The sequence below is a fragment of the Herpailurus yagouaroundi genome, unplaced genomic scaffold (genome assembly GCF_014898765.1).
Source record: "Herpailurus yagouaroundi ecotype Mexico unplaced genomic scaffold, PumYag 162, whole genome shotgun sequence".
NCBI lineage: Eukaryota > Metazoa > Chordata > Mammalia > Carnivora > Felidae > Herpailurus > Herpailurus yagouaroundi.
Window position 1 is genome coordinate 2,074,520 of NW_024412403.1, and position 13,409 is coordinate 2,087,928.

General features: G+C 58.9%; 1 protein-coding gene across 2 annotated transcripts in view; it reads left to right on the forward strand.

The window, feature by feature from the left end:
* The window catches only part of TSPEAR (thrombospondin type laminin G domain and EAR repeats), a 151,093-nt gene extending 143,115 nt beyond the window's left edge, over positions 1-7,978 (forward strand). The window contains exons 10-12 of one of the 2 annotated variants that reach the window (XM_040483763.1): positions 2,108-2,295; positions 4,567-4,668; positions 7,243-7,513. In XM_040483763.1, the coding sequence (XP_040339697.1) occupies positions 2,108-2,295; positions 4,567-4,668; positions 7,243-7,396 (444 nt within the window). In that variant the 3' untranslated portion in view covers positions 7,397-7,513. Of the gene's footprint in view, positions 1-2,107; positions 2,296-4,566; positions 4,669-7,242 lie in introns of both variants that reach the window. The other variant, XM_040483764.1, reaches the window with a different exon arrangement.
* Positions 7,979-13,409: the final 5,431 nt, after the last annotated feature.

Below are 13,409 nucleotides of genomic sequence, written 5' to 3' on the forward strand. Positions count from 1 at the left end.
TCAAATGTGGGAAGATTTTGATTTAAATGTTTTCTTCTGCCTCGTTCTCTTTTCCTTCTGGAAGGTCCAGCTGTATGTGCGTTGATCGCATTGCATCATCCCCGTTGTGTTCTTGTTTGTTACCATCCCCTTCGTGTGTTTCAGTTTGGGCAACCGCCAGGGGTCTCCCTTCTGGCTCCCTGACGCCCTCTGGAGGGCCGGCCGGGTGGCTCCCCGTCCCAGCCCTTTTCCCTACACTCTCATCAGAGTCATCGTGGCTCGTGCAGCTTCAGTATTGGCACCGCTGGTACATTTCTGTCCAGTATTTTCTCTTGATCAGGGGTCACGCTTGCCTCCTGCTCACGCTTCTGGCCTCTCGCCTGTTGTTTGTCTGTGGGTCCCGGGAAACTCGCCCCATGTGTGCAGTTCGGGAGCCAGACAAGGACTTGAGAGAGGTTAACGGGGAGACATCAGGGCTCCCCCTTCTGTGCCTCCCTCCTCCCTCGGATATTCCTCTTCTGTCTCTAGACACTCTGGGAACTCCAGACTCTGCCCTCAAGACCCCCAGCCAGTCAGCCTGCTGCACCCACCCGAGTGCAATGCCCACGTGCAGTGGGACAAGGACAGTCCTCAGAGGAAAAGTCAGACAAGCACACACCTTGTGCATGTGATTCCCTTTGTTCAAGGATCACGGCCCCTTCAGTTTCTGCCTGCCCTTGGCCACTCTCCAGAACCTTCCGATAGTTACACGCACAGTCGTGTTTACAGTTGCTTTCGGCAGGGGTCAGTCTAACAGGCAGCCCTCTGCCACCATCAGAAGCCGAAAGTCAGGAGGCAAACTTCAAAGAAAACAATTTTTTTTTAATGTTTATTTCTGAGAGAGAGAAACAGAGCACAAGCAGGGGAGGGGCAAAGAGAGAGAGAGAGAGAGAGAGAGAGAGAGAGACAGAATCCAAAGCAGGCTCCAGGCTCTGAGCTGTCAGCCCTGACGTGGGGCTTGAACCCACGAACCATGAGATCGTGACCTGAGCTGAAGTCGGACACTTAACCAACTGAGCCCCCCAGGTGCCCCTGGAGGCAAACTTTTAAAGACAACCTCAATGCAAAGTGTGCCACTGGAGAGTTTCTGCAGCTCTCACCAGCCCGTGGGGGCAGATGGGGTCAACAGAACCCCCTTCCTGCGGACGTGGGAACTGAAGGCCCGGCCGCCTGCACTTGCTGTGGTTCAGGCTCCCCTGGGCGTTGACATGCTCTCCCATCGGCCACAGACCCCGCCCCGGGGAGCGACCGCGTTCTCCCTCTCCTCGGCCCCTACCATTTTCTGTCGCCCAAAGGGCCTCTCCCTGTGCCCGCCCCTGGTTTTCCCGGGAAAATGTCTCCGTTCATTTCCGCCCCCGCCCTCTCCCTCCGGGGCTCAGACCCAGGGCCCGGACCCGGACCCCTCGGGTCCTCTCCTTCCCTGCACCACCTGCGTCACCACAATCCCTGAGATGCTGGCCATAAACCGGACATGAACTTCCTCCTCGTGGGCCCCACGTGCAAATCAGCGCGTGCAGCTGGAGGTCGGGGCAAAGGCTCCACGGCTCGCCACTCGTGTCCAAGTCCGGCCCCGTTGCGCCACGTGCGTCTCACCCCCGAGGGCTGTAAGTGATTTGTGGACGAGCAGCCTGCGTGGGAGCCCAGAGACGGGGCTGCCGACGGGGTCCGAAGAAAGCCTCAGGCCAGGGAGAGCGTGTGGTGAGGAACACAACTATCTAGAGGCTGCTCCCGAGGTCAGAGCCAGGACTGGAGGAAGCAGGGAGGGCCCCCTGGAAGAGGTGTCATAGCAGCCGGAGGGGCAGCATTGCGCATGGGGGAGTGGGGGACTCAGAAGGCTAAGGGGCACTTTGCACAGATGACCTCTTCGGGCGTGGGTGCAGCTGGGCACCCACCCTCAGGACAGGAGTGGTGGCGACGAGGCCGGGAAAGCGAGCGAAGCCAGACGGGGACCGCCACCCGACTGGCGCCTGCAGCACAGCGGGGCCCCAGCCGCGTCTGCGGGTTAGGGGTGTCTCCCCGCGGCCGCGCCGGGACCCTTCCGAGGGCCTCTCTTCACGCCCGCCCCCCCGCACTCCTCTTTCTGTCCCAGACGTTCGGCGCCGCGGACTGGGAGGTGTTTCACATCGGAGAGAGGGTCTTCCTGGCCGTCGCCAACAGTCACAGCTACGACGTGGAAATGGAAGCACGCAACGACTCCTACGTCATCAACTCGGTCATCTACGAGCTGAATGTCACCGCGCAGACCTTCGTCAGGTTCCAGGAGATCACCACCTGCAGGTGCGCCTCAAGGCTGGGGGCCGGCTAGAAGGGCAGGGCACGGCGTCCCAGGGGCTCTGAGGCGTCGGCTGCCTGCGCTGCCCGCTGGGGCCCACCCGGCGAGGGCGGCACGGCTCTGAGCCCCGCGCGAGACTCCCAGGGCACACGCGGCGGCCGCCTGAGGCGCGGTGCGCGGCCGCCCGGGGCGTGACGTGGCCTCACTCCTCAACACGTTGCGAACCTCCCGCTGGGCCCGCTGACGGACTCCGTGGCCTCTGCGGTAAAACCTGGATTGCGAGTCTGCACGACGAGCCACCGTCTCGAATAAGCTTCGACTTGGCAAACGCGCGACGTCTTGCCACACGCCCGGCGTCACGTGACCCCAGCTGAGCCAGCGGTTCTTGAAATGTGCTTTGAGATACGAGTGCTTTGGATGACGAGCCTGTTTCCAGGGCGAACTGCGCTCGCAGACCAAGGTTTTACTGTATTTGTGGGCTCGGCTCTCACCGCTTTCCAACACTGTGGCTGGTTGCTTGGCTGCGATTCAGTGATTTTTATTAAATTCACAGAGATGTGCAACCACCACCAGGTAACTTGGAACGTTTCCATCACCCCAAGAAGAACCCCTACCATTCAGCTGCCCCTCCTGCCCCCACCCCAACGCTGGCAACCAGGCTCTACTTTCTGTCTCCACGGGGTTCCCCATTCTGGATGTTTCCAAGACGTGGAGTCATATGGGAGGTGGCCTTTGGTGCCTGGCCGCTGTCACTCAGCGTGCTCCTCAAGGTTCACGCACGCTCCGGTGTGTGTCAGCACTGGCCGAATAATACTCCATTATGCGTGGGCGGATCCGTTTTGTGTACCCCCCTAGATGATGGACATGTGGGTCTCTCCATCTTGACCAAACGGTGTGGCTCTGGAGGACAGAGATATACCCGTTCTGGGGGCTCAGCAGGGACTCACGGCTGGACGCCTCCGTTTCTACCGCGTTAAAGCAAAGCTGGCCTCTGCTAAGAGTCTGGTGCAGACAGCGTGAGTCCCACGCGCCTTGACTCGAGAACCCGCCGCCTCTGGATGACTACCTCCCGGGGCACCACCCTGCCCGTCACCCGCGGCCACACCGCACAGGCGAAGGAAGGCGTGGCCGGCCTCTCCTCGGGGAGCATTTGGAGCCGAATCATAACTGGCCGTCACTGGAGGCGGCCCTAGACACGAACCTGGTCGTGGAAGAGAAGAGGCGATGCCCCCGAGTGTCCCAGGGGCCGCGTGAGCCCCCTGCTCTAGGCCAGCGCCTCGGCCCCCACAAGGAAGGCGCCCAGAGGCAAGTCCGCAGTAACACGGGTGGCCCTCCACCCCCTGAACAGGCCACGGCTCTGAGATGCTGGACGCAGACACAGTGGCCTGGCCTTGGGCGCCCGGCCGCATCCCGCCTGCCGCACAGCGGTGGCCTCGGCTTCCCCATCCAAGAGGAGTGCGGCGGCAGGGGGTGGGGCATGGGATGAGAAACAGAGCTTCTGAACGCAGGAGGAAGTTTCTGTGTCGGCACCTGAGCAGGTACCAAGCAGGGAGCCGAGGGGCAAGCCCGTGCCCTCACTCCTGCTTCCAGGGGCTCTGCACGCCCCCGCGGAGTGACCGCGAGCTGGGGACCTCTTCTCCGCTGGCTCCCCGCTCTTCACAGTGACGGAGTTTTGTCTTCGTTCCACGGCAGCACAAGCACCCGTGGGCGGACGGAGGGATAAGCAAACCGTCCCTCCACACGGTGGAGGGTCATCCGGCCTTGAAAGGGCTGTGACACAGGCCACCACACGGCGGACCTCGAGGACGTCATAGCGAGTGAGATAGGCCAGTCACCAAAGGCCAAAACGGTGTGATTCCACTCGTACGAGGCCCCTCGAGCTTGCATTTCAGAGACGGGGAGCGGGGTGGGGGCCAGGGCTGGGGACGCAGGGTTAGTGTTTCATGGGGACGGAGGCTCAGTTTGGGGACCCGAGAAGTTTCCGGAGACGGACAGTGGCGATGTTAGTGTTATTAACGTACTTAACACTGCTCGACTGTATGCTTAAAAATGGACGGGATGAAAATTTTATGCCATTTGTATTTTATGATTTAAATTCAAAAAACGTTTTTAAAGTGAATGACCAGTTCGCACCTCCCCGGAACGGACCCATGCACCGTGTCACGAAATCGCTCTGGATCTTGGGTGGGCAGTGGGCCCGGGGTTCTGCGCCTGGGGGAACGGGCTGGAAGCTAGAGCGCCGGCTGCCACTGATGCCTGCTCACCTGTCTCCGCAGCGCTCTGGACTGGGAGTTTTTCTCGGTGGGAGAAGATTATTTCCTGGTGGTCGCAAACTCCTTCGACGGAAACACCTTCCTGGTAAACAGTATTATTTACAGGTAAGGAGCCTCCGAGGGCCACCCCCTTCCACACAGCCTGGGTTTGTCGGCAGTGGGGCGAGCGCCGGCCACAGCCAGGCACAGGCGGGCAGTCTGTGGGTCCCCTCAGAGCAGGCCGAGTCTGGGTCATGCCCCGGGGTCAGCCGGGTGGCCCGCTGGTCACGCAGACGCCCCCACCGTCGGATCCTGGCCGCAGGCACGGTATTCCGACACCGTGCCTTGAGAGTTCGCGATATTTCATCCTATGAAATGTTCCCGTCCAGGACTGTGGCAGCTCTGTCCCCATGTCAGATGTCCTGCCTTTCCTCACACACGCACCAGGGCGCTGCCTTGAAGTCGCCTCTGGGAGGTTTTCGAGTTGTGTGAGCACAACACCTGGGATGTTTCCCTTTCTATCGCCAGCTGTTGATCATGACGTTTTCCACCTGCCCCCCCAGACTGGGATAGTTCAAATAGTAAGATGTATCTACTTTCTTTGTGGTTAGCTTAAATTCTTTTTTTTTTTTTTTTTTTTATTTTTTTATTTTTTTACATTTTTATTTATTTTTGAGAGACAGAGCACAAGCAGGGGAGGGGCAGAGAGAGAGGGAGACACAGAATCCAAAGCAGGCTCCGGTCTCTGAGCAGTCAGCACAGAGCCCGATGCGGGACTCGAACCCGCAGACGGTCAGATCATGACCTGAGCCGAAGTCAGACGCTTAACTGACTGAGCCATCCAGGCAGTCCTGGCTTAAATTCTCTTATAAAGCCACTGGGGCTTTGTTCTCGTTCAATAGCGTCTCTTGAACAACTTGCCCAATTTCTCCCACGGTTATCAGTGAAATCAGTTTTGTCTTTTACCTGTTCTCCAGACAATTTTGGTCATCTATATCTTACTAGAAAAATCGCCAAGTTTCTTTAGCCTGTTTGATTTACTAGAAAGTAGAATTTTTAACATGACAAAGTAGTTTTGAAATTCAAGTGGAAGAATAAATTTTCAAATGTGGCCAAGATTTTGAAAAAACACAGTAGGGGAGGAGGCCCTCAGACAATGGAAACACAGCAGGTGGTTTCTGCGAAAACTAAACACGCAGGCGGGAAGGCATATAGTCCAGAAGAGAAGCCAGCAATTTACGAACATTTAATGTGACAAATGTGTTTCAAGTCAATGAGGAAAGCATGTACTATGTGTTACTTAATAAGTAATTGTGTATAATTTCCTATCCGTCTGGAGGAAAACACAGCCATACCCTGCTGCATATTAGACACAGAAATAAACTTTACAGGGATTAAAAATCTAACTGTAAGCAAGTAAACAACAGAAATATTAGCAGAAAAGCTAAGACAACTTTGACCACAAGCTTACCCAGGAGGGCGCGACGCCTCCGTAAACAAGGCCTGTGCCAGGTTGCCGGGAAGATACCCTAAACTTCAGGGTTCTGGGGGAAAAGGCATCCTATTCACAAAGAAAACTATTGGGGTGCCCGGGTGGCTCAGTCAGTTAAGTGTCTGACTTAGGCTCGGATCATGATCTCACGGTCTGTGGGTTCGAGCCCCGTGTCGGGTTCTGTGCTGACAGCTGGGAGCCTGGAGCCTGTTTCAGATTCTGTGTCTCCCTCTCTCTCTCTCTCTCTCAATCTCTCAAAAAAAAAAAAAAAAAAAAAAATTAAAAAGAAAACTTTTGACCACACATTTAATGGAAGAGGAACCCCTACAGGTTAATCAAAGCTAATTTTAATTTGGAAAAATGGGCAAGGACACGAACAGGAATCACGGGAAGAAAATCAGAAACCTGAGTAGAGCAGACATTAGGAGCTGCTCTCTCAAAGCCTGAGGACGGTGCCTCCCCAGCTTTAAAGGCTGTTTGAAGGCCCCGCCCCTTGCGGAACAGCCCCGCCCTTCCTTCCCCGTCAGAACAGGACCTGCCCAGGCCCTTCTGGGAAGTTTCTGGGCAAATTCCAAATGAAAACCATGGTGCCCTTTGACCCAGGGGCCCGCCGTGGGAACCCCACCCTAGAAAGTGAAGCCACCGCCAGTGAACCCCTTTTGGAAGGCAAACCCTAGAACGGCTGATGGCCACACATGGTGGGCAGGTGTGGGGGCCCAAAGTGGGGAAGGGGCCGGGCTGCAGAGCCCCCTGTAAACAGACGGCACGATGGTGATGCCCTTGTGGTGACAGGTATGTGTTTGAGGGCACGTGCTCACTGTCAACACCGACCCCAGGAGTAGGGGAGGCCCTGGCTCAGCCCCTACAATGAACCTTCTGGAACCTCCGGGATCCCCTCCACGTCCCCCCTGCCCGTTGAGGGGGGGTGCCTGCCGCACGGCACTCTGGACCAGGGGCAGAATCCGGGATGGATGCGAGGAGCTGTGGGGTCTGGGACAGGGCAGTGTCCCCCTTCTTGCCTCAGTTTCCCTCTCTGCAGGCTGACTGTGGTGCGGAGAGCTTGTGCAGCCCGGGGGGAGGCAGGTGGGGGCAGAGGGGCAGGAGCAGGCCCGGAGAGGGTCCCGGAGGGTCCCGCTCGGAGGCCCCGCGCACCTCGCCCCCCCCCCCCCCGCCTGTGGCCGGCCAGGCTGACGGTATGTCTCCGGCAGGTGGCAGGGGTACGAAGGGTTCGTGGCCGTGCACAGCCTCCCGACCTTTGGCTGCAGAGACTGGGAGACCTTCCGCACCGCGGCGGGTTCCTACCTCGTCTACTCCAGCGCGAAGGAGCCCCGCTCCCGGGTGCTGAAGCTGAGGACGGGGTGAGGGCACCGGCGCCCCTCCCGGAGCCCTGGGAGAAGCCGGCCCTTTCCGGGCCCTGGCCCTCGTCCGGGGGGCCGTCCGTCCACCTCTCTGCCCCGGTGACTGTCGTGGCGGGTTTGGGGGCTCCACCGGCAGTCGGGCCGGAGTCGGGTACTGCCCTGTGACCCCGGGCGGGCTGCCCGGGGTTCGCCTCAAGGGAGGAGTTCATACAAAATTTTACCTCAGAACCAGCGGGACCTCCCCACGGTCCTCCCGGCCCACCCGGGTGCGGGCACAGGCTTCACGCGGATTCACGTATCTCACACCGGCTATTTATTGTATACTGTCTGTACAGAAATATATTTATGACGCCCTTTACCAAAGGCCTGAAGGCGTCTGCGTGTTTGTGGGGGGGACAGTTCACTCGGCCAGCGCGGTGGGATGTGCCCTCGGGTCCCGGGTCACCGAGCCGGAGGGCACCCCTCCTCTGCAGGGACTCGCTGCCTCTTCTGGCCCCGGTTTAGCCAGGAATGCGGGGGGGGGTCGGTTTCGGGGAGGAACCAGCGGTGCGGGGACTGGGTCCCACCCCATCCCACCCCGTGCAAACCACGCAGGCCGGCTCCCTGGTCACTGCACTGGCCTCGTGGACGTGCGGGGTGCACTGGGGACACCTCCTCGGGGCCCGCGCTCACTCAGCTCCCATGTCTCGAGCCCCAGCCCTGCCCGGCGGGGGGCCTCCTGCCTCCCTGGGCACGACAGGACACACGCCCTCGCAATCTGCGTGTGAAAGGACGGCCATGTGCTGCAGCCTTTGCTGGGAAGGCCTGTGGGGTGAGGGCCAGGCCAGGCCTATTCCATCACCCATGGCCACGGGCTCCAGGAGAGCGAGGGCCGGGGAGGGACGTGGAGCCGGGCCACTGCCTGAGCTCAGGGACCCACCCTTGGTTTGGTACTCTGCTGTTTCTGTCTTTCAAGTTTCAACTCTCGGTGATCTTTGCCCAAGATCACAGAGCAGGGGGCACGGCGCAGCCCCAGCTGTCGCCGGGGTCTGGCTCCCCACGGCCACGTGCATGTGAGAATGGGGTGCCCTTCCCGCTCCCAGGAAGGAAACCTACCCCACGCCTCCTCCAGCCAAGCCAGATTTGGGATTTCAATACGGATTTCCAAAAGCTGAGATTTTTCTGAGCCCCCTTCAGGCCAATAAGCGGACCGTGTGCCTCGGGGAGGGCTGGAGCTGACCCCGGACGAGGATGTCCCTCCCCAGGGAGAGCCGCAGAGGGCAGGGGGGCCTGGGGCTCGAGGGAGGTCTGGGCCAGGTGGTGATGGCGACAGCCGGTCCAGGGACAGCCGGCCGAGGGTGCCACATAAAAATGCAGGCTCTCCAGCTAAATCTGAATCACAGGTAAACCACGGATGCTGTTTTTAGTATATGTGAACCCCAAATACTGCACGGAACGTACACTAAAGGGGTATTTGTCGTTCCCCTGAAATTCAGATTCAAAGCGGTGTCCTGCACTCCCAGAGAGGGGTCGTGGGGAGACGAGACCTTCTTAGGGCCAACGGGGGGCGGGGCCTCTGATTTTATCTGAGATTTGACACAAGGAAGAAAGAGACCCCACGGGCTGGGGTGGCCTGCCGGGGGGGGGGGCGGGCAGCCCTCGGGCAGGGTCGGCAGAGGGCACTGGTGGGTGGTCATCTTGGGGGCTTATTCCACAGGTGCCTCCACACAGGAGAGGGGAGGCCGGCCCGGGATGGTTACTTTTATGTGTCAACCGGGAGGATGTTTCTGGATGAGATTAACACACATCACAGGAGTCTGGATAAAGCAGGTGGCCTTCCGCAATGCAGGGGCCTCACCCAATCAGGTGAAGGGAGGAATGGAACAAAAGACCAGCCTCCCCGGCAAGGGGGATTCTCCCGCCTTCAGACCGGAATGCACCTTCGGCCCTGCCAGGTCTCCCCCTGGCCGGTGGCCCTCAGCAGCCGCTGAAATCCTCCGCACCCGGTCCCTGTGACAAAGCTCTTGTCTCTACACATCCCGTCCTGGCGGTTTTGATGCTCTGGAGAGGCCTGGTGAACACAAGAGGCGAACAGGCAACGGCCCGCAGGAGTCGCACTTGCCACTTCCTGATCACCGAGCCTCAGTTTACCCATGGGGGAGGGGCCAGCCGGGCGCCACCCCACGCAGCTTCTCTCCCCCTGGAGTGACCCAGACACGCACCAGCGGCCTCTCTGCCAGGCTGGTGTTGCTGTGTGTCTGGCTCGCCAGGGGGGACGAGCCCAGGGAGGAAGGAGGCAGGTGACAGCGGCACATACAGTGGGAGCCACCTCATCCTGCCCGGGGCTTTGCAAGCAAACGGTGCCTCCGCGTCCTTGGCACAGAATCTGATCTCCGTTCTACTGGGTGGAAACACAAAAGTGTAAATCAAGATCTGTTTAAATTACAAACGCAAGCAAGAGGGGAAGTGGAGAGAACACTAAAATATTTACATCTTTTCAAGTAAGCTCTCCTGGGTTTTGTCCGTTGATGGGCACTTGCAAGGCGGCCTGCGCTTTCCCACGAATTCGCACGTGGTTTGACGTGGCCACCTTCTTGTCACTTTGGCAGCTGAGCCGCATTTCACCGAGGCGGTATTCCGGAGTGTGCCGGGCTGGGCGTCTTTTGTTAACCCGTGGGACTCTCAACCGTCTTTACGGCGGTAAATAACTTGGACGTGTTGGTACAGCTGCAGTTCTCTTGGGGTCATTTCTCCAAAGTCGCGATTTCCGGGAGAAACGTCCGTGAAAACTTCTGCACGGACTTCTCACTCCCAGGGCTCCCTCCTGAAGCCCGGACGAGGCTCGGCACGACCAGGGTGCGGGATCACACCTGCCCCGTCAGCCCGGCCAACGCGGGGCTTCGCCCATTTCACCATCCGCCAGGTCAGCACATGGAGTGCCCTGGCAAGGTCGCGTGTTCACCCCGGTCGACACTCGACACTTCCGGCACGATGGGCTCCTCTTCCGGGCACCTCTTAACCTCGTCACCACCAACATCCCCCTCACCCTCTGCCACACATGCACTTGTATACCTCACATACATGCATGTCCCCCCCCAGGCATACATGTCTGCACACACGCACACACACACAGATGTACGCACCTGCACACACACACCCATGCACATCCCCCTCACAGACACACCCACTCATGCACACACACATAACCACCCCATGCACACACGTGCACATGTATGCACACACACCTCATATACATGCACACCCACACCCACCCACACACGTGCACACACCCCCACATACTCCCTCCACATGCCCACTGATGCACATGCACATGTCCACCCCATGCACACATATGCACATATACGCACATACCACTTCACATGCACGCACACCTACACACACCCACACACGTGCATATCCCCCACACATACATAGACACCCATTCACGCACACACACATGCAACACATGCACATACACATACATTCCACTCAAACATATATTCACTCATCCACACGTGCCTACACACACATACACGCACCCATGCATATACACCTGCATGTGAACACACACCCATGCACACATGCATATACATTCTTACATGTGCGCAAATGCACGTATACCCCACAGCTGTGCACACACACACGCACACAGCTGTGTACACACCTTCCAGGCCCTTCTAGCCCAGGACCGTGTCTTGGGCATGTCCCCAAGGTGCCCTGGGAGCTCCCAACCTTCCCCAGGGTGTAGATGCTCCAGGTGCTCCCTGACCTTCCCCAGGGTGTATATGCTCCAGGTGCTCCACACCTTCCCCAGGGCAGGTGCCCCAAGTGCTCCCCAACCTTCCCAGGGTTCACGTGCTCCAGGTGCTCCCCGACCTTCCCCAGGGTGCAGGTGCCCCAAGCGCTCCGCACCGTCCCCTTCTCTAGTTGTATGTTGCTGAGATGACCGTCCAGCGGGACCGTGGAGTGCACACATTTCCTGTCAGATGGAGCGGGGTCAAGCTCTGTTTCTTCTCTTTACTGTTTGAACTCGAGCAAGTAACCGAACCCCTCAACCTTGGTCTCCTGGGGTCCCTCACATCTAAAATAGGGGACCCCTCATCCCCGGGGCTGCAGCATGAGGACGTGGTATGGCCGCTGCGTGGCCCGGGGCACCATTCCTGGACACACAAGTAGGCAACGGTTGGACCGGCCTCGTGGCCACTTACCTGCCCAGGTGTGTTTTCCTAAACAAACTTGGATCACGTAAAATCACTTTTGAAAGAGAAAGACAGGCTGTCCTACTTCTGAACATAGATTCCTTGCCTTAAACCACATGCTAGCAAATCGGCAACACACAACGCCCAAGGGGGTTTCCCCACTCCTGGGAGGACCGTTTCGTACTGGGACAGCCTCTAAAATGATCTGCTATGATTAGCAGCTCGTAAGCGAGCCTGGAGTGAAAGGGCATCTCGGCAAGGCGCGTGGCTCCGTGACTCCAAAGCAGCTCCTTAATTTTGCCCTCATTTTTGTTTAATTTTATTTTGATTTAATTTTATTTAATTAAGACGCACGGACCGTAAGTGTCCCGTTCAGTGAGTTTTGCCAATTATGCAAATCCAGACAACCAGCCCCGGACAAGGTCTAGAGTCTTTCCGGGGGGGGGGCCCCCCAGGCCCCCTGGGGCCCCGTTCCGGCCAATCCCCGCCGCGCCACCTCCCGCCTCTGTCGCTGGCAAGCTTTGTCACCCTCGGGTTCCCTTCAGCGGGGTGCACACTCTCACTCTGTCACTCTGCTACGTGGTGGCCACGCCTGCACTTCGCTCATTCTTCTTGCCGACCTTATTGTTCACTTTGTCGCTTTCTCCCCTGGTAGGACTAGCTCGTCGCTTGTGCACCCGTCGATGGGCCTCCGGGTGCTTTCCCGAGTGCGACTGCTGCAAACGTCACGGGGCGCTTGCGTGCGGCACGTGATTTCCCCTCTCTGGCTGCGTATCTAGTGGTAGAGCTGTCCCAGGACAGGCAACAGCTGGGCTTTAGGAGCCAGCCGTCCTCCAAAGGCCGGGCGCATGCGTGGTAACCAGGTAAATCGCGGTGACACCGTGCGTGCGCGGGAGTCCAGGCGGCCCGGCCTCTGGCTGAGAGCACAGGACGAGGAGGCGCCGTGTGGGGAGAGGACAGCGCGGGGACGCCTTGCAGACGGCCTCTCTGCCCGGTGGGAAAGTGCTAGAGGGTCAGTGGAAACCTGCCCGAAGCCGTCAGAGAACCTTGTGGGCTCGGCTGCCCATAGGCACATATAAGGACCCGAGCCTGACTGGTCCTGCCTCGTCCCCAGGGAGGGAGGGTAGCAGATGCCGGGGAGAGGAACACCGCCCGCCGCGTCCACCCAACAACAGGCTGGGCCCCGCGTGTCAGTCTCCTGTGGCTGCTGTCACAAACTATCCCACACTCAGTGGCCGAAAGCAACAGAAATGTATTGTCTTACAATTCTGGGGCTCAGAAGTCCCACCTGGGTCTCGCTGAGCCAAAGTCAAGGTGTGGGCAGGGCTGCATTCCCCCTGGAGGCTCCAGGGGAGAACCCCTTCCCTGTCTCTTCCAGCTTCCGGAAGCGAACCTCTCCTTGACTCAAGGTCCCTTCTCCATCTTCGCAGCCGGGAGTGGCAGGCCCGACGCCCTCTCTCTGGATTGCTTTACTCTGGCTCCTCCCCCCACCTCGTCCACCAGCAACAATCTCGAGCAAGACGTCCACGGGGATGACACAGGATAACGTCCCTCTCCCAAGGCCAGCTGGCCAGCACCCCTAATCCCACCTTGCTGTGAGACCTGATGCATTTACAGGTTCTGGGGACTGGAGGAGGGCGTCCTTGAGGCCGAGCACTCCCAGGGGCTTTGACCCCTCCCCACTCCTACCCCTCCTGCCTGGGCCCCAGACCCCCTTCTGTGCCCCCAGCACTGGCAGAAGTCGGGTGCCGTCCTGTGCGGGCAGAGGGGCAGAGCTGCGTTCAGTCATGACCCTCAAGGTCTCACCCAACAGAGTGTGGTGTTTGCAAAGACTGACGG